At 45.0% G+C, this 24,732-nt stretch overlaps 1 protein-coding gene across 4 annotated transcripts in view; it reads left to right on the forward strand.

The window, feature by feature from the left end:
- The window catches only part of PARP14 (poly(ADP-ribose) polymerase family member 14), a 101,759-nt gene that overhangs the window by 41,868 nt on the left and 35,159 nt on the right, over window positions 1-24,732 (forward strand). For 3 of the 4 annotated variants that reach the window (XM_050916910.1, XM_050916912.1, XM_050916911.1), the window contains 2 exons: window positions 2,761-2,935; window positions 6,646-8,342. The exons of the other annotated variant lie outside the window; for it this stretch is intronic. In XM_050916910.1, coding sequence (XP_050772867.1) covers window positions 2,761-2,935; window positions 6,646-6,935 — 465 coding nt within the window. In that variant the 3' untranslated portion in view covers window positions 6,936-8,342. Of the gene's footprint in view, window positions 1-2,760; window positions 2,936-6,645; window positions 8,343-24,732 lie in introns of those variants that run through there. 4 annotated transcript variants of the gene reach the window in all.

A 24,732-nucleotide genomic window follows, 5' to 3' on the forward strand; every position in this document is an offset into this window, starting at 1 on the left:
GAGAGAGATCCTATTATTGCTTTGGAGAAGGAAGCTCAAAAAAGAAGCTAAGCTATGACAGATATAGCACCAGCTTTCGGAAGTCTAGCAAAGTCACTCTGCCCAACCTTACAGTGAAACTGCTTCTCAGAACAAATCTTCTCAAGACAGTGCTGAGAATGGAGGCTGGTGATGGAAAGACATCAGCACTATCTTTCTTCCATCCTACATCTCGGACCAGAACCTCTTCTGGTGTAAATCAGCTTCGTTTCATTGAAGCCAATGAAATGATGCTGGTTTATATCAGCTGAATATCTGGGTCCTGATCTCCTATGACAGGTCTTCTTGGGAAGGAAGCTCATCAGTCTGCTAGCATGTATCAAAAGAATTTAGGAGATCATCTCTCCTCTCTAGAATCTTTATGAGTTGGTTGATGGCCCCTCCCCTATCCAGTGCTTTTAGAGAGTGGCCAGCATTCCCCTTTCAGAAACTTGAGATGCTTCGTGGAGATTTCCCCTGGAACCTCCAAATTCCTTCTGAGAGCTTTCTAGGTGTAACTAGTCAAGAAAAGCAAGACCCAATAGCTCCTCTAATTGGTTCCACTGCTGTGCTTCTTTAAGAGCTAACTGCACACTAGAGATTACTACACACAGGAAATTCCTTACAAAAAATATAATAAAAAGGGACTTGACCATGAAGATGGTTGCTACCATTATATCTACACTAGCTTTTTTCCTAAAATGTCTCCCTACTGCATTACGTGCAGCTCTGCCAGTGGGAGCATACTATAGACGGTTGCTGGGGTTATAATCACCATGTAGTCTAACCCTGCTGAGAGAAAGTCTAGGCAACATGGGGTCAGATTTTTAAAGGGACACCTCTACCCAGATATAATGCGACCTGATATAACACGAATTCGGATATAACGCGGTAAAGCAGCGGGGAGCCCTGGGCCCTTTAAATCCCCGCCCGAGCCCCAGGGCTCCGGCAGCCAGGCTCGGGTGTGGATTTTAAGGGCCAGAGGCTCCAGCTGCTGCGGGTAGCCCCGAGCCGTTTAAAGCGCTGCCCAAGCCCCACTGCCAGTGGTGATTTAAAGGGCCCAGGGCTCCCCGCAGCGGCTGGAGCCTCTGGATATACATACCTCTGGATATAACGCGGTAAGATTTTTTGGCTCCCACGGACCGCGTTATATCGAGGGAGAGGTGTATTTAGGTGCCTAAAAATTCAGATAGGCCCCTAGTGGTTGAAATCAATGAGAGTTAGACACCTAAGTGCCTTTGAAAATCCCACTCGGCTCCTGTCTACATCTTTGTGAGCCTAAATGTCTTTAAAAATCTGGCCCATGGTGTTTAAAACACTGGCTGCCAGCACCTTGTCTGCTCTAGCACTTCCACTGTTATTGCCAGCAATGCAATTGCACCAGTGGTACTACAAAGATGGGAGACTTCAGGAAAATTGCTAGTGTAGATAAAGCCAACGTCTTACCTGCCGGTGTGTGCAAACAACCTGCTAGTTTGATGATTTGGGAGAATATTAAGGATCTACAAAAAGAATCTTAATGAACAATAGGAGAAGGTACCTTTCCACTTCCTTTCCTATAAAAGATGTTCTGCCCACTGGCCGTCTCCTTCTCTTTTCCAGACCAAATGCTGCCAGTTGCTTCTCCACTTGCTGAGGAGAAAAGACAGATAAACAATACATAATCATTTAATTTTATGCAAAATCCCTCTTTTGAAATACCTTAAATCTTCTAACGTGTCCTGAAGCAGGACTTTAGACCTACCAGTTATAATAATTGTTACATTGGTACAGATGCGCCATCCTGCTCAAGTCTAAATGATGGCGATAGATTGGGATGTTCTGCTACACAGATTACCACATTGCTAATACACACATGCATACACTTATTTAGCTGGCTATAGGCCTGGTGGGACACTGTTTCCTTTCAGATACACTTCACGGCTGGTCTCTACTCTTTTCCTTTTGTTGCATACTGATCATCACAAGAAGCTACCACATCATCATATAATAGCAAGACAGTAACAACATGCACTAAAACTGGTGATCTCCCCATCATATTTTGATATATTTTAACTACAGCAACATGCCATTTGAAAGCTAGCACCTCACTGAAGATGTATAAAAGATATGGGACAGCAGTGAAATGATACAGAGAGAATCTAACTAATGAACCTTTTCCTAAATGGATATGTTATTTTTGTAACTACTACTTCTCTTACTGCACATTCTAAATATTTTGTATTCCTGTTAACCAACTATAAAAATGATATATCAGTCACAGAATGAGGCTCTGAAAGCAAAATATTTTGTATCACGTTGTGGGCCAGGTGCTGCTCTCAAGTGATGCCAATATCAATCTGGTTTAATTGCAGATATTGGTCATTATCAATATCATGTCTCATTTTTTAACTTTGTAGATTGAGAGCATACAACATCCTTACTACTGGCAGGCCTACCTAGTAAAGAAGCAGGAGATGGATACCAAAAATGGCAGCACAAACAATGAGAAGCTTCTATTTCATGGAATACCTAGTGCTGCCTCTGTCATAACTAATCACAATGACACAATCAATGCCAGTCACACAATCAGTTAAACCCATGTCAATTTGGAGAAAGTACATTGTTTAGTGGAGTTACTCAAGAGAAATATCAGTATAAATGGGGCTAGAAAATGCCCCTTTGTAATTAATCATGTTTTTCTGATTTGATGCCAAGGGTTTTGGTCATTAACAATCATATTTCATTTTCCTAATGTTGTAGATTGAAAGGATACAAAATCCATTCTACTGGCAGACCTACCAAATAAAAAAGCAGGAGATGGATTCCAAAAATGGCAATACAAATAATGAGAGGCGTCTATTTCATGGAACAACGAGTGGCTCATTAACCATTATTAATAATAAAGGATTTAATCGCAGTTACGCCGGAATGAATGGTAATATGAAATTTAAAGCATGTTGCTTTCTTACGCAGGGGATAAAATAGGATGACAAGGTGTAACAGTATCATGCCGTCTATATACACATGCCTCAGATGCACAGTGATTCCTTATTGGCCCTGGAGACTATTCCTTTCTGTACATAAGTTGTATTCTGTATTTGCCTCAGCTGTGCTCCACTGCAGTCATGACTCAGCTTTAGAAGTAATAATACAATAATGATTCTTAACACTTCTGCACTTCCTTTCATCAGAAGATCTCAGAGCACTTCACAAACATTAATGCATTTAGGCTCCTGTACCACCCCTGTAAAGCAAGGAAGTATTATCCTCGTTTTATAGATGGGGAAACCATGACATAAAGAGGTTAAGCATCTTGCCAAGGGACCAATAACTGAACTGAAAATAGACCTCGGGAGTTTCAACTACCAGCCCTCTTTTTGTATATGCTAAATAGTGCATCAAAGATACATGTGTGCATCCAATGTAAAATAAAATTCAAATGTGATCAACTGATTAAGTTCTCTTGTGAGCCTAGAATCAGCAAGGTGCTTTTATGAGACAGTTGTTACTTTAAAAGTTAAACTAATTTTTTTGCTGACAGCCCCACCACGGTCTGGTCAGTGGAGGCATTCATCTTCTATTTATATCAGTCTGGATTGTCTTCCTTCACAGGTAGACCTCACACCTGCCACATTCCATTCTGCAAAGGAGGTTTATCCTTCTTGAAAGGGGTGGAGAATGGCAGATCAGAAAGATTTGTGAATTGGCCTGGAGCGTTAAGTATTTTGTCCATTTGGTCCTGTAAAGGTTAATCAGAAAAGATAATACAGCATAGTGCTAAATGTTCTTTTCGGTATGGGGACAACTGTGATCAGACTGAGTCCCTGGTGAAGCAGTTCTAATGGATCTGTGCTGCCAGGGAGCTGGGGGAGGACCTGACCTTGATTGGCCAAAAATGGAAATGAGCCCCACAGTCTGTTCTGTAGGGGTGAACCCCACTCCTCAAAACAAAATGATAGAGGAGGAATTCTGCAGGGAGATTCTCTAGATGTCTTGTCCCAGAGTCTTCTCACCGGCCCCCAGTTTTATAAAGTACTGTGAGACAATACTATTACTTCTGTATAACTGATAATATTGTGTCAGATCATCCATCTTTCTGTCTCTGCTTCCCTTATCAGCTCCAGTGTCCCTCCAGAAACTCCTTGTTCGTTTCCCATTTTCAGAATTCCCCCATCTCTGCCTTCTTCCAGGAAATACCTCTCATTTTCCATGTTGATTGGTGCACTAGTTACACCTAAGATAGAGATACAGAGATAACCATTAAAAGATAACATTTGCCAACCTACCATACATCTGATTTATTTTCTGTTCAAGGTGTCAGAATAAAGTGGTATCTCAGGTACTGCTGTCTGGAAAATGCTGTTGGCAAATACTGGGGTTTTTTTTCTTTTTCTTTTTTTAAATAATGTTCACTGTGGCCAAATAGAGCATCTCACATGGCTCTGACATGTAGCTCTAATATTTGCCTGTTGTTTTCAGTATGATGTACTGATAATATCTAACCCTTACAATACTACCCCATTTCCCGGTAGATGACACTTGGAAGCTGAGTACCTCGTGGGGGCTGGAAGTAGTTCTTGCCTGTGTATTTATTTAGGATTTGCAGGACAGTGTTGAGAGTGGGATGGGTGTGTCTTTGTGGTTTATTTTTCTGGTGTGGAGAGATTATAGGAGGAGAGTTTAGGCAGCTGATAGTTGCTATGTGTTTGGGGTGTGTGTGTATGTAGTAGGAGGTTTCAAAAGCTGGGATTGGACTCAGATTCCTTATGGGTGAGGGTAAAGGGAGAATTCGGCTGCTTTGCCAGTCTGTGAATGAATATAGTTGTCTGCAGAAGCTCAGTGTAGTTTAATATGCTCATCTTCAGTGTTCTGCTGTGCCTGCTTTAGCTAATGACTCACTGCTCCAATGGAAGCTCTAGGAGGCATTGTGTTCGAAACAGAAAGTGTCTCTCAAAGCTCTGGGGAATGTGGCTGATGCATTAGCCTTGGAGAATATGCAGCATCTGCTCTCCTCTCCACCTAGACAGTTCTTCTGAGGTCTACTTTTATCTTCGACAGTGTGTCTCAGATCAGGACACAGTTGTTTGTAACCAAACAACATGTTTTTATTAATTCACCCAGAACCCCATAGATATATAATCAACAGTTGTCAGGTCTTCAGTATTTCTAATACATTTCTCAATCTTCATGTCATTCTGCAAGATGTAAAGATGCACTTTGTCTAGGGTTTGATTTAAATGGGCTGGTTTAACACATCAAAAACACTTGTTTAAAAGTTTGCTTTGACCTTCTATTAGTCTAGTTTGCTTGAACTTACAAAGGAGAAACATTTTTATAGAATCACTTAGTTAAAATACTCAAATTTCCTTGAAATCTGACTAGAAAGTGTGCAGACCCAGCCAGTTTCTTATTCCTAGTGGAAGAGAGCTTCCAATTTCAATTTATCTGGGATTCCTTAGACATGCCTCAGACATTTAAGATGTGGATTGTTGGTCTTCTATTGTGAGCAAGCAGAGGTGGGGTGGACAAAGGTACATTTTGTAACCTCGGCTTGTAACAATGGAACAGCTGCCACATGCGGAGAGATTAATAAGACTGGAACTTTTCAGCTTGGAAAAGAGATGACTAAGGGGGGATATGATTGAGGTCTATAAAATCATGACTGCTGTGGAGACAGTAAATAAGGAAGTGTTATTTACTTCTCATAACACAAGAAGTAGTGGTCACCAAATGAAATTAATAGGCAGTAAGTTTAAAACAAACAAAAGGAAGTATTTTTTCACGCAACGCACAGTCAACCTGTAGAACACCTTGCCAGAGGGTGTTGTGAAGGCCAAGACTGTAACAGCGTTCAAAAAAGAACTAGATAAGTTAATGGAGGAGAGGTCCATCAATGCCTGTTAGCCAAGATGGGCAGCGATGGTGTCCCTAGCCTGTTTGCAAGAAGCTGGGAATGGGTGAGTGGATGGATCACTTGATGTTTACCTGTTAATTCCCTCTGGGGCACCTGGCATTGGCCACTGTTAGAAGACAGGATCCTGGGCTAGATGGACCTTTGGTCTGACTCAATATGGCCATTCTTATGTTATAACCTTGTTTGTATACTCAATGGAGTAATCACTTTCCTGATTTAGGGGCTGGAAGGTGTATCGTTATTAACAATATATTCAAGGCATATTTGATATCTGTGCACTTCATGCCCATTCTGCTTATGAAATACTATTTGTTTTAGCAATTTTCTCCAGATATCAGTAAGAAGGAATGGGCCCCAGTGCAAGAAACATGGTGCCACTGCAGTCATGACATCTGTAACAACAATATATTAAATTGTAGTGTGAAAGAGATTCCACAGAGGATAAACAAAGAGAGTGTGTGTAATGTCCTGCAGCAGCTCCACAGTGAGAAAAGAATCTGGAGCTAAGTGATAAACTGCCAGCTCGATATTATCACACTTGATATTGGTGAAAGGCTCCCTGCCAAGTAAATCTGAAATTAGAGCTACAGCACCATTCCAATCCCAGATGTTGTTTCTTTTATTCATGGCAAGGTTTGGTGAAGGTTGTAGGCATCTTGGATATAGAAAAGTGAAAGACAAATGATGGTTGCTCATGAAAATTTCTAAAATCTTTCTCTTTCTGATCACAGCTGCATGCTATGGGAATGGAACCTACTTTGCTGTCAGTGCCAGTTATTCTGCCCATGATACCTACTCAAAACCAGATGCAAATGGGAAAAAATACATGTACCTGGCCCGAGTCCTTGTTGGAGAATATTGTGCTGGACAAAAAGGAATAATTGCACCACCATCAAAAAGCAACACTGATCCTACAGATCTGTTCGATAGTGTGACTGACAATAAGACAAATCCATCGATGTTTGTCATATTTAATGACATTCAAGCTTACCCGGAATATCTTATTACTTTCACTAAATAAGCATTCTTGGTTACATGCAAGAGACTTTTAATCTTTATTTTGTAAGATTACCTCAAAGACCATAAATTAGTGAGAAAACATTTGTGATGAAGGATGGTAAAACATACTTCACTATGTTAGCTTTTTAAAGTTTGATTGCTATGCATATGCCCAGTTGCTTAAATACAGTTTTGTAATAGTCAAAAAACAAGACAGCCTATTTTAAAAAAATATTTGCAACTACTAGAACGGGTGGGCAAACTACGACCCGGGGACCACATCTGGCCCTTCAGACATTTTAATCCGGCCCTCGAGCTCCTACTGGGGAGTGGGGTCCGGGGCTTGCCACACTCTGGCGCTCTAGCTGGGGGGGTGGGGTTGGGGGTTTGCCTGGCTCCAAGAAGCAACGGAATGCCCCCCCCCCGGCTCCTATGTGTAGGGGCAGCCAGGGGGCTCACACATTGCCCTTGCCCCAAGTGCGGCACCCGCAGCACCCATTGGCTGGGAACCGCAGTCAGTGGGAGCTGCAGGGGCGGCACCTGTGGATGGGGCAGCGCACAGAGCCGCCTGGCCATGCCTCAGCATAGGAGCCGGAGGAGGGACATGCCGCTGCTTCCAGGAGCTGCTTGAGGTAAGCGCTGCCCAGAATCTGCATCCCTGACCCCCTGAGCCAGCCCTGATCCCCCTCCCGCCTGCCAAACCCCTCAGTCCCAGCTTGGAGCACCTTCCTGGACTGCCAACCTCTCGTCTCCAGCTCTACCTCAGAGCCCAGGCACCCAGCCAGAGCCCTCACCCCCACCCTGCACCCCAACCCTCTGTCCCAGCCCAGAGCCCCCTACCACACCCTGAACTCATTTCTGGCCCCATCCCAGAATCTGCACCCCCAGCCAAAGCCTTCCCCCCTCCCACACCCCAACCCCCAATTTTGTGAGCTTTCATGGCCTGCCATACAATTTCTGTAGCCAGTTGTGGCCCTCAGGCCAAAAAGTTTGCCCACCACTGTTTTAGAACATGCAAACAGTTTACACTGCATGAATTTTCCAGTTCAGTTTTCAAAAATAAAAACTGTTCAATTACATTACATATCAACCAAATGAAAAATATTCTTGCATTGTATCCAAACACATTTTAATTATTAGTCTTTCTTATTCAGAATTATGACTGAGCACAATTAATAATTCTACAAGCCAGTTATTCAGTTCTGGAGTTTGTATATTTTACAGCAGAGTAATGTAAATCAAGGAACAAAAACTTAAAATAGGACCAATTAATAAATGAATGTCCTAAGCCTTATGATGCTAATATACTGAACAATTGTACTTCAGACAGTTAGCTTCTTACTCTGTCTGTATCTTTATGCAAGATGTCATCATCATGTTACATTTATAGTATCTGCAATAAAGCTGAATTAGTTACAGTAAATGGTTATTGCATGTTGTGTTATACTGATAGTATTTGCTCTGAGGTAGTTTGTATTTCTGTTATAAATCTCTTACTGTGTTTTCATAATTCATCTATGAAAATATGGACTGCAAATTTTCTAATCAGGTTTTGCTTTTTTAGAAAAACTTCACACTCAGGATTTTTCTATATGACTAGACCATAACTTAAAATGACATTTAAAAGCTGTACATAACAGCAATATCACATTCCATAATCTTTCATTCGGCAGCAGCACATAGCATAGGGTCTGACCTTCCAAAAAACTTTCTTAATGCAGTAGTGGATGGTTGCAAGATTGGACCCATTGTTTGCATAATAATTTATAACACTTCTTCTGGTGTGCTATACCACAAAAAAGCACTCATTCTGGAATAAAAGTGGGGAGATACTAGCACAATTATAGTGGTATAATTATACTGGTATAGTTCTGGCAGTAAATTTCCTTGTGTATACAAGCCTGAAGGAGTTTTGCTCCATGGTAGCTACAGTGATTTTGCCTGGTTTGTCGGGGTAAGTTGCACAATTGCAAATCCTTCTGTATGATGGTGCAGTTTTTCTACAGTGCAAAAATCCCTAATGTAGACAAGCCCTTGGAAAGTTCTATCTGTGTACTAAAGTTTTAACACTTCACTTCCGCTGTCTCTCTCCTACACACATTCACAATCATAATTTGGCTTTCACTTCTTATAGTTGATATAATTTGCAGGAAAGTCTTAGTAGACATGCTTAGGCTGGAACAATACTGCAGCCCTAAATGTCAGGTTATTTTTATTTAACAAGGTTTCGAAAAGGTTGCTGATTTCAGGAGCTACATCAGTGTGAAAGACCGATGATGAGTGCTCATTAAAATGTTTCAGAACTTGTGTCTCTTGCCACAGCATTTGGAAGTGGAACCTATTTTGCTATCCCTGCGCAGTACTCAGCTGAAGAGACATATTTTAGACTGGATGAGAACTGTAAAAAATACATGCACCTCACTCAAGTACTCACTAGGAAATATTGTGTTGGAAATGCAGGATAATGTGAGCCACCACCAAAAAACAGTAATGATCCTACCAACCTGTATGACAATGTCACCGACAACATGACAAGTCCAATGTTTGTCATATTTAATGATGGTAATGCATGTTTAGAATATCTTATTCTTCTTTGAGTGATTGCTCATGTGCATTCCACAATAGGTGTGCGTGCTCCCCACGTGCACCAGTGCCAGAAATGTTTCCTTCTGTGGGCCACCTTTTTTTCTTGTTGTTTTCTTTTGTGGGCTGCCTCTTCCTTGGCTAGTTTTGCATTAATTAGTTCCATCCGTTTTTTATGTTCATTTTCTTTGTCTATGGCTTGTTGCCATGTTCGCTCCTGTTTCAGGCTTTCCTTGGAACTCATGGTTCCTGCTTTCTTGTGCTGAGGCGCCCTCTGGTGTTTACTGCCTGAAATGCAGGTTCTCTGTTGCCTCCTGGGGTCTGCCTAGCAACAGTGCCTTTTTTTTTTTCTAGCTAATTTTTTAAATGTAAAGTAAACCAGAAAAACCACTTTATTTACATGTGTATTGTGCTGGGTACTTGACTCTCAATTGGAGTGCTATAGTATAACAAAAGACCCTTAAATGTTCCTTGCTTAATATGCAAGCTACTGCCAGGAGAGAACAGAAAAAAAAATTTTCTCTCTGGTTCCTTTTAAAACCAAACCCTCTCTGCTTAAAAGCCCCTAGCAGAGAAAAGAAAAACATAATATTCCTACTGGCTTCTGGATTCTATCTTTCCCACAACACTGCACACCATGTCATAACATTTCTTCCCAGATCTGGACCTTAGCGTCCAAAATATGGGTGTTAGCATAAAAACCTCCAAGCTTAGTTACCAGCTTGGGCCTGGTAATTGCTGCCACCAGCCAGGAATTATACAGTGCCTACCTCACTGTGGTCTCCCCAAAACCTTCCCTGGGGGACCCCCAGACTCAGATGCCTTGAGTCTTACAACAAAGGGAAATACCCCCCTCCCCTTGTTTCCTTGTTACTTCCTCCCAGGCTCCCCTCCCTGGACGACCCTAGGAGATTCCCTGCTTCCAGTCCTGGAAACACAAGTACCGAGAGATCTAATCTCTCTTCCCCCTCACCCAGAGGGTATGCAAAGTCAGGCTTAGTAACTCTAACACAAAAGAGATTTTCCTCCTGACTTCTTCCTCCCACCAATTCCCTGGTGAGCTGCAGACTCAGTTCCCTGGAGTTCCCACTAAAGAAAAACTCCAACAGGTCTTAAAAAGAAAGCTTTATATAAAAAAAAAGAAAAAGGACATTAAAAATAGTCTCTGTATTAAGGTGACAATATACAGGGTCAATTGCTTAAGAAAAAAAGTGAATAAACAGCCTTATTCCAAAAAAATACAATTTAACACATTCCAGCAACTACACACATGAAATACAAAAAAAACCAATATAATCCTATTGTCTTACTATCCTTGTACTTACAACTTGAAAACAGAAAATTAGAAAACCTGGAAATAGAAAAATCACTCTCAAAGCCGAGAGGGTCAGACCCAAAACAAAGAACAAAGAACTCACACCCAAACTTCCCTCCACCCAGATTTGAAAAAGTCTTGTTTCCTGATTGGTCCTCTGGTCAGGTGTTTGGTTCCCTGTGTTAACCCTTTACAGGTAAAAGAACAGTAACCCTTAGCTATCTGTTTATAACAGGCCCAAATTAGCAAAGGCCACTGTAGCAGTTCCTGCTCCTGGCCCCTCCACAAACACAGTCAGAGACCAACTGATGTGCAGCATCCATGTCCTTTTATTGTTTGTATCCATTCCCACCACCTATTATTTACAGAGACCAACACACTTCCCAGCCAGCAGGGATCTAGGGCCCACACCTCTCCCCTTCCTGTGTCCTCCTGCTTCCTGTCTCTTAGCCAGCTCTATAGGGCAGGCTGTCTACCCAGGCCTGCAGATGGATCCACTCTGGTAATCAGGGCATGGCCCCTCAGCTAGCCCAACTACTACCCTTCTTCCTCTGGAACAGGGCTAACAGGGGCCTGCCTTGTTTCTCCTAGCCAGCAACCTGTTACAGCCACACTCACAGCGTCTTAAAAAAAAACGAAAATTCCCCTGCCAATCAGTGTGGCAGGTCATAACATAGTGTAAAAGGCCCAAGCAAGGGACCACATCTACAGTTTCCTTTTTAAAAAACAAAAAAATGTCCTGCTACGGGTTTTGCTCTCTCCAGGTCTATAAAGTTGGCACAGCTTTACCCCCGAAGGCTCTGGTACTCAACCTTTTCAAAACCATGCGCATTTCCCTTTCCCCACTGTCAGGGGCGGCTCCAGGCACCAGCACGCCAAGCACGTGCCTGGGGCAGCAAGCTGCAGGGGGCACTCTTCCGGTTGCCATGAGAGTGGCAGGCAGGTTGCCTTCGGCGGCATGCCTGTGGAGGGTCTGCTTGTCCCGCGGCATTGGCGGACCTCCTGCAGGCATGCCGCCGAGTCCACGGGACCAGGGACCTCCCGCAGGCAAGCCGCCGAAGGCAGCCTGCCTGCCGTGCTTGGGGCAGCAAAATACATAAAGCTGCCCCTGCCCAGTGTTCCACATTTACCATAGGTCCTCCCCAGAGGTCTGCAAATTCCTCTATGTTGAAAATAACCAAAACAAAACAACTAATGGGTTGTTTAATTTGCTTCTAAAGAGAAACTTTCAGCCCCTGGTCCTCCTGAGAATCTCTCATCTGGGAGAAGACAGTTTATATTATCCCTTCTCCTGGGAAGTCTTGTCTCATTCCAGGACTATAATTGACTGTTAGGGAACTACATTTCTCTGCAATCCCTCAACACAGAAGGTAGGGGAATTCCAGCCCTACCTGAATTTGGAACCTTGCCCTTGAACTTTACACCAAGTTGGCAGCCTAGCTTTCTCACCTAAACCTCACATTACCAACCTGAGCCCTTTCCCTCAGTTAGGTGGTACCCTACCCACAGGGACAGCCTCAGAGAAAAACCCTGAAGGACCTGGTATAGCCCCTCTCAAAGCAGTGCCATGGCTGTGCTCTCTATAAGTACTCCTGACCTCACCTGAGAAAAAAGCTACTGGTGTAGTATGTCATTTCCCACGGTGATCACTGATGCCCAAGGCACGGAGCTTCAGAGTTAATTACCATCTTGTGATCTGGGGGTTAGCATCCTTCATCACATCTAGCCATCCCAATGGCTCCTGTTTGGTCACCTGAGAGATGATGCCTCCATGCTGCCACTACCCACCAAACAGCATCACATCCTTTCTTGATGGTGGAATATCGGTTCTCTTATGATAGTGCAGATCCCGACTCGATGTCAGGTTGAAGCACTGGCTTGCGATACAAACTGTCAGTCCAAAAATCTGGGCTGTGTGAAAAAGGGTTGTGTACTTAATATTTCCTTTTTCTTACTGAATGCCTTTTCATAATGCTGAGTCTACGTAACCCATTTGAGTGCCAACTGTTTTATCAGGTCAGCCAGCAGGACAGGTGTCCTAGTGAAATGGAGCACAACCCCCAGCAGTAACCCTCTAATCTCTACAGGATCATGTCTTTTTTGTGTGTGGTGGGAACAGGCCACTTTTTAAGTGTTTTTTTCTTGTCTATCAGGGTGTGAACTTAACCATTTCTTACTGAATTCTCTGGTATTTGGTGTCTTTGTTCTCCAATTTATACTTCTCCGGATTTGCTGTAAGACCAGCCTCCCTTAGAGGGAGGTCCATCTGCTGAGAGGAAGACCTGAAAAACGGTTCACTTGGTTCAAAGGGCCAAGAAAAGAGTCTTGCAGAGACTTTGGAAGAGGTCTTAAGACTTTTTCAGGACTAAAGAAGCAGCCAGACAGATGAGTAAAATATCCCAAGAAAGGGATTCACTTGCCTAGAGACCCAGACAGCCAAGTCCCGAGAAGGAGACATATGCCTCAGCGCTAGAAGGGGGTTTTCTGTCACTGCTGTAAATCTACCCTCTTGAGAGGCAGTTGGTAGGTTGATGGAAGCAGTGTCTATACTGGGTCTTAGGTCGGTTTAACTGCATCTCTCAGGTATGAATTTTTCACACCAATGAGAGCATAGCTTGGTCAAGCTACATTTTAGGTGTAAATCAGGCCTTAGACTCTAAGGGACCACCAGGGGTATTGCAGTTACACCTTGAAGAAAAAAGAAACACTGAAATGATTTGCTTTTATTTGGGTTTTTGTTACTTTGAGCGGTTGTTACCCTGGAAAGAGTGGCATTTTCAGTGCAGCTGGAGATGTAAACTGAGGAGGCTGCTGCATTCCTAGGACTAGAAGGTAAGGTTCTCCCTCAGAGCTAAGCCTTCAATATCTGCAGAATCTAAGTTTTCCTTTTAATTTTTTTTTTTATTAAGAACATACATTTTGTAATGGAAGATTCTTTTTCATCAATACATGTTGGTAGCTGTCGCGTCAGCAAGACAGGTTTCAGAACAAACAGCCCCCTTCCTTCATGAGGCATATTGTCTACTTCATCAGGACGACATGGTTCTTTGTACTCCTTGGTATTTTCTGAGCAAGGTCAGTTCTTCTTTCCACGCATCTCAAGAAACAATCCAATCATCCAGAGCACAAACAGGAAAAGTTGTGGCAGCACAAAGAACTGGTGTAGCTGACAGAAAATGTTTCTAAGCACCAGCTTGAGTTGCTCCCCAATAATCCTTTGTGGACCATCACGTTCATGTTCCGTTTACCACAGCGGACCTTATGAATTGGCAAACCACTACACCTCGCCTCAGGGATGACCCGGATGTTGTCCATAGGCGATTCCGTACCATTTTCCAGTTTTATAATCCCAATTGGCAAGATGTGAGCCAACTTTTGGATTGTTTGTTACGCACAGAGGAGAAGGAGCGGGTCCTTCGGGGTGCCCAGGCTGCCGTGGAAGCCGGCAGCCACTCCCTTGACCTTATATCTCTTGCTAATCCAGCCCAATGGAACCCGAATGATCCAGCCCACCAGGTGAATCTAAGGAGATTCCGGGACTGCATTTTAATAGGCAGGGCCGTCCTTAGGCATAGGCAGAATAGGCAGCCGCGTAGGGCCTCACACTGCCTGCGGGCACCATTCTGCAGGCAGCCCAGACAGTGTAGAAGCAGGGCTGCTGGGTCCTAGAGAGAGCCGAATGCAGCACAGTCTGAGGAACGGGATTTGCTGCTGGGGTCTCTGGGAAGGGGAGGGGGTGGGAGTTGGGGAAGGAGCTCACCTGTGAGTGTGACTCTTACCCCCCAGCTGAGGTGAGGTGAGGCAGGCTCTGTGGCTCTGGAACCAGTATCCTTTGTTGTCTCCCATAACATCCATTCTTCTCCCCCCTGCCCCATGTAGCACCCCCTCCTTTCTCCCTCCTCCCCAGGAGCACCCCTCTCTCTCTCCTCCCTCCCGCAGGTTGGGTGAGGTGCTGGGGGGTAGGTGGGGGGAGGAGGTTGGCTGGCTGCCTGCTGAGGAATGAAAGTGAAAGTAACTCACTTCCTGGGCAGGCAGCCAGAATTGGAATGTCACACAGGGCTTGGCTGGGGTTAGCCAGATGTATTGGGGTAGGGTGAGCAGATATCCCTATTTTATAGGGACAGTCCCAATTTTGGAGTCTTTTTCTTATATAGGCTCCTTTTACCCCCCCACCTCAACCCATGCCTGTCCTGATTTTACACACTTTCTGTCTGGTCACTCTAGGTGGGGGTAATTGGTGCCTATATAAGACAAAGCCCCAAATATTGGGACTGGCCCTATAAAATCAGGACATCTGGATCTGGCCACCCTAGCTGGGGAGCGCCTCTCCCCCAGGCTGGCAGCTGCCAGCGATCCATCTCATCCGGGGGGGAGATGCACAGGGCAGGATGAGCTGCTGTGGCTCCATGGGTGCCCTGTCCCTGAGATCAGATGCTGTGCTAACTTCACCATGGTCCGTAAGGCTAGTGGTGGTGCCTATTGGCGTGTGATTGGACCTGACGGTTTGCTGCTGCTGTTGCCACTCTGCACCCCAAGAGGTGGATTTTGGGGTCTATTGCAGCTGTTGGACCAGCAGGCTGGGGGGTGAGCCAAGCATGAAAGCAGTACTGTGTTGCCATTTAGATTGTCATTTAACAACTTTGTTTGCCAAAAATTCTTGCTAACAATCCTGAATCCAATTTCAATATTTAAAAAAAAAATCAATATCTTAGCCAAAAACAGAAAATTAAGTTGTTGACAATTATTAGTGACAGGTTTGGTTTGAGGCAGGGAGTGGGCCAGTTTTCATCTGAGAAACAAAAAATGTTGACTGACTTTCCTATAGCCTGTTACTCCTGATAAGAACCCTCCAACAACTGTAATATGCTCATCTTCTTACTAGTGTATAAAGCAGGAGTCGGCAACCTACGGCACATGTGTCAAAGGTGGCAGGTGAGCTGATTTTTGATGGTATGCAGCAGCAGGCTGAGCGGCTCAGCCCATCACTGCTCTCGGGTTCCGGCTGCTGCCCTATTGCCAGCTGGGATACCAGCCATTGGCCCCATTCAGCACCTGCTGCTGGCCTGGGGACCCCCAAGGAACCCCAGGCTGGCAGTGGGCTGAGCAGGCCAGCTGAACCACTCAACCTGCTGTCAGCCTGGGGTTCCATTCACTCAGCCGGCAGCGGGCTGAGTGGGCTGGTGGCGGGCTGAGCGGGCTGGTGGCGGGCTGAGCGGGGCTGGTGGGGGGTTGAGTGGCTCAGTCTGCTGCCAGTCTGGAGTGCCAGCAGCACTCAGCCTACTGCTACTCCGGGGTTCCGGCTGCCGGCCCCTTGCCAGTCAGGAGCTCAGCCGCCAGCCCCACTCTGCCTCCTGCCAGCCTGGGTGAGCAGAATCCCAGGCTGGTAGCGGGCTGAGGGGGGGTTGGCGGCCGGGATCCTGGCTGGCAGGAGTTGGTGGTCAGAACTCCAGACCAGCAGCGGGCTGAGGAGGGCCTGGGATCCTTGTCTAGAGTTCCAGCCACCAGCCCGCTGCCGGTTTGGGGTTTCATTTACTCAGCTGGCAGTGGCCTGAGCAGGACCGGTGGCCAAGACCTCAGATAATAACAATAGTTTATTTATATAATATAGACATAGAGAGAAACCTTCTACAAACATTAAAATGTATTACTGGCACGAGAAACCTTAAATTACAGTGAACTTGGCACACCACTTCTGAAAGGTTGCCGACCCCTGGTATAAAGTGACCATATGTTGTACTAAGATTCTCCTGCTTTTTTTTTTCCCTGTGAGTCAGTATAACTTTTGCCAGCCCAGAAGTTGGGCAGCCAATGTTTTACGTTTTCACAATGTTTTCTCCAACTTTCATAAAGAAAATACATAGTTAATATGAGTTAAAAAGGCCAGGGACACTTCTTTGTGAAGAATCTGTACAGCAGATCATGCCCATAGACGATCCAGAAAAGAAATTTGAGGTTGAATTTTTTAATGTTGTGATGGATAAAGCAGTATCTGCTGTTGATGAAAAGTTTAATACCTTGCAAGTACACCATGAACAGTTTGGATTTTTGTATGACATAACTAAATTCAATGAAATAGGAAAACAAGAGCAACTAATGACAAAGTGCAAGAACCTAGAGAGCATCCTGAAGCACGGTGATAGTTTTGATTTAAATGGACTTGAACTGTACGAAGAATTGAGTACACTGTCATCAATGTTGCCACATGCAAAATCGGTGATGGACATTGTACAGTTTATTCATACCCGCAAACTTGTTGACATATATCCTAATGTGTATATTGCCACTCGTATTCTACTGACAATTCCTGTAACAGTAGCATCAGGAGAACGGAGTTTCTCAAAACTAAAGCTCATTAAAAACTATCTCCGCTCTACCATGAGTCAGGAACGCTTAACTGGTCTTGCTATTCTTGCAATCGAACAAGACACGACTTTGTCTTTGTCATACGATGACATTATTACTGATTTTGCAGCCAAAAAAGCCAGAAAGATTGCTTTTAATTAAAAACAAATCTTTGTTTCAATACCTTTTCATATAAATTTCCAATAAAATTTTGATAAATTAAAAAAATATATTATTTGCATCATTCTGTCATATCAGAATTTTTTCTATAGTGCTGCTTCTTTAGTGCTAGTCCATCAGCATTACAGTGTGCTTCATTAAGTTAAGCTGGTTTTAATAACATGAATGTGGCAAGTTTTCCAATAATGTAAGCTTATGTTTGTGTTGCTAAGAGCAAGATCAGGCACAGGGGCACCAGTTTAATAACCTCGCCTAGGGCACCATAAATCCTAAGGCCGGCCCTGTTAATAGGTATCAAACAGGCAGGCGAGAGAACTCTGGATTGATCAAAAGTTCATAATACTGTGCAAGGGAAAGAGGAGCATCCTTCCGATTTTTATGAGAGACTTTGTAAAGCATTTTGTACCTATACTGACCTAGACCCCAAGACCGCGGACGCACAGTCTATGGTCTGGCTTATCTTTATTTCTCAGTCAGCCTCGGACATCAAAAAGCAGTTACAGCGACTTGAGAGCTCTGAAGGGAAATCCCTGGAGGAACTGGTAAGTGTTGCCACCCGTGTGTATAACACAAGAGAGAAGGTACAAGAGACAAAGCAGGTGAGAATGCTGGCGGCTCTTGTAAAAGCTGGGAATGAAAAACAAGGAGGGTGGAGGGGAATCCGCAAGAGGCAACCTAAAACGAACGGGGGCGGGGCCCTAGGATACACCAAAGATATGTGTAACTATTGTAAGCAGCTTGGTCACTGGAAGAGGGAATGCCCATACCGACCCACTGGGCGGCAGCCCCACTGCTCAGACCCACCGCAACACCAGATGACTGTGGGAAGAACAGACGTTAACGACAATGAGGAATGACAGCGACCAGGGGGTTCTTCTGTCACCTATTCGAATGATTTTATCACTTATGTTTGTTCCTCCAATGACCCCCAGACCCTTCCAGCTTTGGGAGGAACCCGTTTATTCTTGTCTTCTGGACTCTGGGGCTGCCCTCTCCACTGTTACTGTCAAGCCGAAGAAGGGAAGCCTCATGAATAAAAGTATTCCGGTAACGAGTACAGGCGGAAAGTCATTTGACTGTTCTGTGTTGCAGGAGGCTACTGTGGAAATCTCTGGTGTCTCCGCCTCCCATGCCTTTTTGCTAGCTCCGGATTCCCCAGTTAGCCTCTTGGGCAGACACCTGTTGTGTAAATTGCATGCTCAGATCTTTTTTTCAGATGACAGGATTGTTCTCCGGTTACCTCAAAACCAACTTCCCCAGCTGTGTGCTGTTCTGACTCAGGCTTCAGAGGACTCAATCCTGCCTGCAGACCCGATCCTACCCGAGCGACTCAGACAGGAGGTAAAAGCCTCCCTATGGAGCACTTTAAAAACAGACTTGGGCACTCTCCGGACAGAACCAGTGCATATAATCTTGAAGCCAGGCATTGTAATTCCTTGAATTCGTCAGTACCCCATCCCCCAAGAAGCTCTGCTAGGCCTCCAGAACCTTATCAACACATTCCTGGGTTGGGAGTGCTAGTTCACACCAAGTCTCCTTTCAATACCCCCATTCTGCCAGTCAGAAAACTTGACATGGATCCAGAGGGAAAACCGGTATACCGATTTGTCCAGAACTTGCGTGCAGTGAATAAAGTCGTTCAGGCTAGACACAATGTGGTACCTAATCCTCACACTATCCTGACTGCCATTCCAGCAGGTACTGCTTGCTATTCAGTAATAGACTTGTGTAATGCCTTTTTCAGTATTCCCCTAGATCGAGACAGCTGGGATATCTTTGCATTTACATGGACGGATCCAGAGCCCGGGGGGCAGAACAACTGACCTGGACTCAGCTACCACAAGGATATGTTGAATCACCAACCATTTTCTCCTCTATCCTAACACGCGATTTAGCTGATATTAAGCTACCTGGTGGGTCCACTTATCTCTTGAATGTGGATGACATCCTGGTTTGTTCTCCTGATCAGGTAACATGCGAAACAGACAATATTTACTTGCTAAATTGCTTGGTAGATAAGGGACATAAAGTGTCCCCTTCTAAGCTTCAGTTTGCCAAGGACCAGGTAACCTACCTCGGCCATGTACTGACCCCAGGACATCGAGCTCTATCTAGTGCCCGTATCCAGTCAATCCTTAACATCCCATGGCCAGAGACTAAAAGTGAAATGTGGGGATTTTTAGGCCTTGCAGGATTTTGCTGTTCTTGGATTCAAGGTTTTGGAGAAATGGCAAAGCCCCTTTATGAGCAGATAACCCATGATGCCGAGGAGCCCCTGCACTGGAATTCTGGGGCTATCAAAGCCTTTCAGGAGGTTAAAACAGCCTTGGCCTCAGCCCCAGCCCTTGGGCTCCCTGATTATCGGAAGCCCTTCGTCTTCTGTGTGCATGAGCGACTAGGGGTGGCCTCGGGTGTCCTGTTCCTTGGGACTTTTGGGCCCAAGGAACGACTTGTGGCCTACTATTCACAATAATTGGATCCGGTGGCACAAGGCTTTCCTAGTTGCCTTCGGGCGATGGTTGCTGCTGGCCTTCTGGTACCCCAAGCAGAGAAGGTTACTTTAGGCCATCCGATGGTCCTACAGACTCCACATGTGGTCCAACTACTGCTAGTCCAAAAGGGCACTCAACATTTAACCTCTCAGAGACTGACCTATTTGGAAGTTTCTTTATTGTCCAGAACCAATTTGAAGATTGAGCAATGCCATACCTTGAACCCTGCGACCCTTTTACCTTTTTCGGACAATGATCATAAGCCTTCACATGATTGTCTTCAAGTAGTGCATTACCAGGAAAAACCTCGACCAGATCTTTCAGATGTGCCCATTCCAAATGCTGACCTGGAACTGTATACAGATGGCTCAGCACGGGTCGTGGAGGGCCAACGAATATCTGGATTTGCAGTATCTACCCAGATTGAGGTATTACAGTCTGCACCCCTGGGACCCTCCACCTCAGCCCAGGCAGCAGAATTGGTAGACCTCACCCAAACATGTGAGCTGGCAGCAGGTCAGTCTGTAAACATCTATTCTGATTCGAAATATGCTTTTGGCATTTGCCATGCCACGGGCCAACTCTGGGCAGAGCGGGGTTTTATTATCTCCAGTGGCACTAAAACAGCACATGGGCCCTTAATTCTGGAACTATTAAAGGCCGTGCACCTGCTATCCGAGATTGCCATTATTCATGTTCATGCCCACCAGAAGGGAAATGATCCCACCATCCGTGGGAACCGACTGGCTGATGCAGCATCAAAAGCGGCCTCCCTACAACCTTATATTACCAACCAAATGGTGCTCGCACCCTCTCCCCCATCAACACCGGTCCCATTTGTCCCTGAACCATCAGAGGTTAGTCGCTGGGAAGATGTAGGGGCCACTAAGACACCCAGGGGGGAGTGGCAGCTACCTGATGGGAGAAGAGCCTTGCCCTGGGCTGCTCTGCGGCCTGCCCTATTTAAACTACACCAAGAAACACATGGCGGAGCAGAGGCCATGGCAGCTATTGTGAACAGACTTTGGTATGCCCCTGGGTATTCCAGGAAGCTAAAAGAGTCCTTTCCACCTGTGACATTTGTGCAAAATTCAATCCAAGGGGGGATCCAAAAGGCCTCCTGGAGCAAGGTTATGGGCATATACGCCCTTTGAATGGCTCCAAATCGACTACTCAGAGATGCCCAAGTGCCCAGGCTACAAGTATCTTCTTGTAATTGTATGCCAACTGACTGGCTGGACCGAAGCATTCCCCACTAGACGAGCAACTGCCTTGGAAGTGAGGAAAACCTTATTGAACCATATTATTCCTAGGTTTGGTCCTCCTAGGTCTATTGACTCTGATCAAGGGACTCATTTCACTGCCCAGGTTATTCAATAGATTGCAAAGGCCCTAGGTATCACCTGGCTTCTACATACTCCTTGGAGACCACCATCTTCTAGGCAAGTGGAAAGAATGAACCAAACTTTAAAGCTTAAGCTCTCCAAAATATGTGCACAGACTGGGTTAAAATGGCTTCAGGCTCTTGCTTTGGCCCTCTTGGCAGTTCAAACTGCCGCTAGGGGTCGGCTTGGTCTCTCACCTTTTGAACTTTTATTTGGCAGGCCATACACCAGGTTTGCTGATCTAGGACCTTTGACTGATTTAGCCACCTGGGGGGAAGAGGAGTTGACCAGATACTGTTTCCCTCCAAAATACTCTCATGTCTCTTCACAGGTATGCAGCCCAATTTCAGTCCTTACCTGCTGATGTACCTGCTCACTGGATCCAGCCAGGTGATTGGGTCTATGTACAAGAGTGGAAAATTGAGCCTCTCCAGCCCCGGTGGGCTGGCCCTTTTCAAGTCCTTCTTACCTCCCACACTGCAATTCAAGTAAGGGAACGGGATACCTGGATCCACCACACCCTAATCAAGCTAGCCCCTAGGCTGAGGCCAGAAGCAGACGACATCGGACTTTGAGGGAGTACTGCCAGCTCTTCCCACTGCGACCTGGAAGAGCCAGAAGCAGACGATACCTGGAAAACTGAACTTCTCGAGGGACTAAAGCTTTTGTTCCGACGAAAAAAATCATGAGACTTTGTGACTATGGGTTCTCAGTCGGTGCTGCGGTGGCTATTATTTCTGAGCCTGCCCCTTGTACAAGCTAACCCGCAACCAGTGGCTAAACCTCTTCAGCGACTGGTCATGTTGGGACACTTGTCTGACTGTTGGTTGTGTCACCGAATTCGTTCTGAGGAAGGAGTAAGACTGTGGGCTACACCTTTAAACCTCTCTGAAACTCTTTCCCTACAAGTGGTGCGGAAAGCTGAGTGGTGGTGGAAAGGAGAATACCAGTCTGATAAGTATGGGAAAACATCTGAGGTTTGGTATCATAGTTGGGAGGCCCAAGGGGTCCCTCTCTTCGATATCCTTGGGTTTGGGTATAAGTTGGCCCTATGTTTTGAGGCTGTTGATGGGACCAGGAAGGACCTGGGTTACATCCCCTTAGAAGCCTGTGATCAAACCCTTAGGTTTAGTGTTAGAAATGGAACCTTTTACCCCTTAAATTTGGTGTAGTCACCCAGAGACTTCCCTGCCAGTTTCAAAAGGCCTATATTGTGAAATTGACAGGCGAACGTTATCAAGGGGAGTGGTTTCCTTCATTTCTTCCCTTGGGTCCCATAAATGAGACCCATGCATATTATATGGATGTCTCCTCTGGCATTTTATCACCTCACTCATCCCTTGTAAAAATCTCTGAATGCCAGGGGGCGCTAGTAAGCTTTACATAACATTTGTTTGCTGTTACATACTGTGGGGCTATCTTAAACAACACCCACAACATGGGACATTTGAATGCATCCCATTGGCGGTGCCGGGGCAGGGTATTTGGCAACTCCAAACATCGAGATGTTAGTATAGATTGGCGCCACCGAGTAGCAGGAAGCTCCCTCACCCTTTATTTACAGAGCCCCGGTCTGTATTTTATTTGTGGCCATAATGCTTATAAAGCTCTCCCGCCGGGTTGGCATGGCCGGTGTAGTGTGGCCAGAGTATTACCAGACGTTCAAGTAAACACCACACTGGACTCACGCCAAATCCTCAACCTGGGGACTTACTCTCACAAGCTCTTCACACCCTTGAAAGTGGCTCGGGTTAAATGTGCCAACAACCCCCTAGTAATCAGGCAAATGGGATTTCATTCCTTTATACGTGGACTTATTCCTGGACTGGGGGTGGCGGAGCTGGAAAGGGCAGTGGTAAACATTTCTGCAGAACTTGAAAAAGCAGCTAATGCCTCCTTGGATGCTTTCCAAAAGTTATGAGAAATTGATGACATAGCAGAAGTAACACGGCAAAATAGGCGTGTGCTAGATGCCATGAATGCTGAAGTGGGGGAGGGCCTGTGCTCGCATTGGGGAAAAATGCTGTTTTTATATTAATCGCTCTGGTTTAATTGAGGAGGATTTGCAGGCCATCAAAGATGCAGCTGTTGTTTTCCACACCGTATCTCTTGATCATACCCTTAATTTTGAGGACCTCTTCCCAGACCTCGGGTCATGGTTTACTGGCCTTTTCCGTAAAATTATCAAATGGATTATTTTCTTTCTTTTCTTTCTATGTGTTGTTTGGGTAATGTTGCAATGTGCAAAATGTTTGTGAAGTGCTGTTACTAAGGGCTCTACTGTCCGTAGGAGAACACAATATCTCTCTCTCCAGCTTGATCGCAAATTGCGTAATGGGCCTGACAATTTGGATTATCAGGCCCGAAGGGGGGACTGTGACAGTCAGCAGTGACCCCCTAACAGCTAGTAGCCTTAAAATAGCTGGCAACCATTAGGGGAAATTGGATATCTCACGGACACAGTAGCCTGAACTTTTGAACAGTCTTCCCTTATCAGTCTTGAGGCAGTTGAAGCTGGTCCTAAACTGGTGTTTGCTGAGCAGATTGCAGAAGTGCAGGGTTTGCTAACCACCAATCAAATACTAACACGACCAAAGCCTGTGTATGTGTGTGTGTATAAAAGATTCTTGGTTTTTGTATGGAGTAGAGCTTTTTGTACCAAGGTACAGAACTCTCCTTTCTTCTGCAGAATAAAGCAACCTTTCTTTATTCCTGTCTGGCTGTCATTGGCTCTCAGCTAGGCGGACCCGACATTTCGGTAACAACGACATGGTTCTTTGTACTCCTTGGTATTTTCTGAACAAGGTCAGTTCTTCTTTCCACGCATCTCAAAAAACAATCTGATCATCCAGAGCACAAACAGGAAAAGTCGTGGCAGCACAAAGAACTGGTGTAGCTGACAGAAAATGTTTCTAAGCACCAGCTTGAATTGCTCCCCAATAATCCTTTGCAGAGCAGAAAAACCCCCAGTAGTGCAGACTAGCAGAGACGATACTGAAAGAAAATAATCAGGAAAAACATTTGCCATACCCTCCCTGCCCTTCGTTCCTCCAGTCTCTGTCCCCTCCCCTTTTCACTGCTTTTGCCCCTTCTCCTTTTCCCCGTTTTCTTTCTGTTCAACTTCCCTTTCTCCCTCCCAGCCTATATTCTTCTTTATTCCATCCCTTTCTACCATCCCTGAGGAAACCCCATTCCATAAAATCCCTCTTCCTTATATCTGCCCCACCTCCTAGGATCTCCCTTAGTTGGGATTTCAGCCCAATACTTTTATTCCTCTTAATATATCTAGTTTAGTTATTTCTAGATTTAGCCATTATATATGAAAAATATTACATTCTATTTACATATTTAAAAATATATATTAGCTTGTACTGGAGGGAGGAGTGTGATTAGAGGTTAGGGTGACCCTGATTCTGAACTGAGGCCAAGCTGAGCAGGGCATAGTTTAGATCAGTGATTCTCAACCTTTCCAGACTACTGTATTCTTTTCAGGAGTCTGATTTATCTTGTGTATCCCAAGTT

This window comes from Gopherus flavomarginatus, chromosome 10 (assembly GCF_025201925.1).
Source record: "Gopherus flavomarginatus isolate rGopFla2 chromosome 10, rGopFla2.mat.asm, whole genome shotgun sequence".
NCBI classification, from domain to species: domain Eukaryota; kingdom Metazoa; phylum Chordata; order Testudines; family Testudinidae; genus Gopherus; species Gopherus flavomarginatus.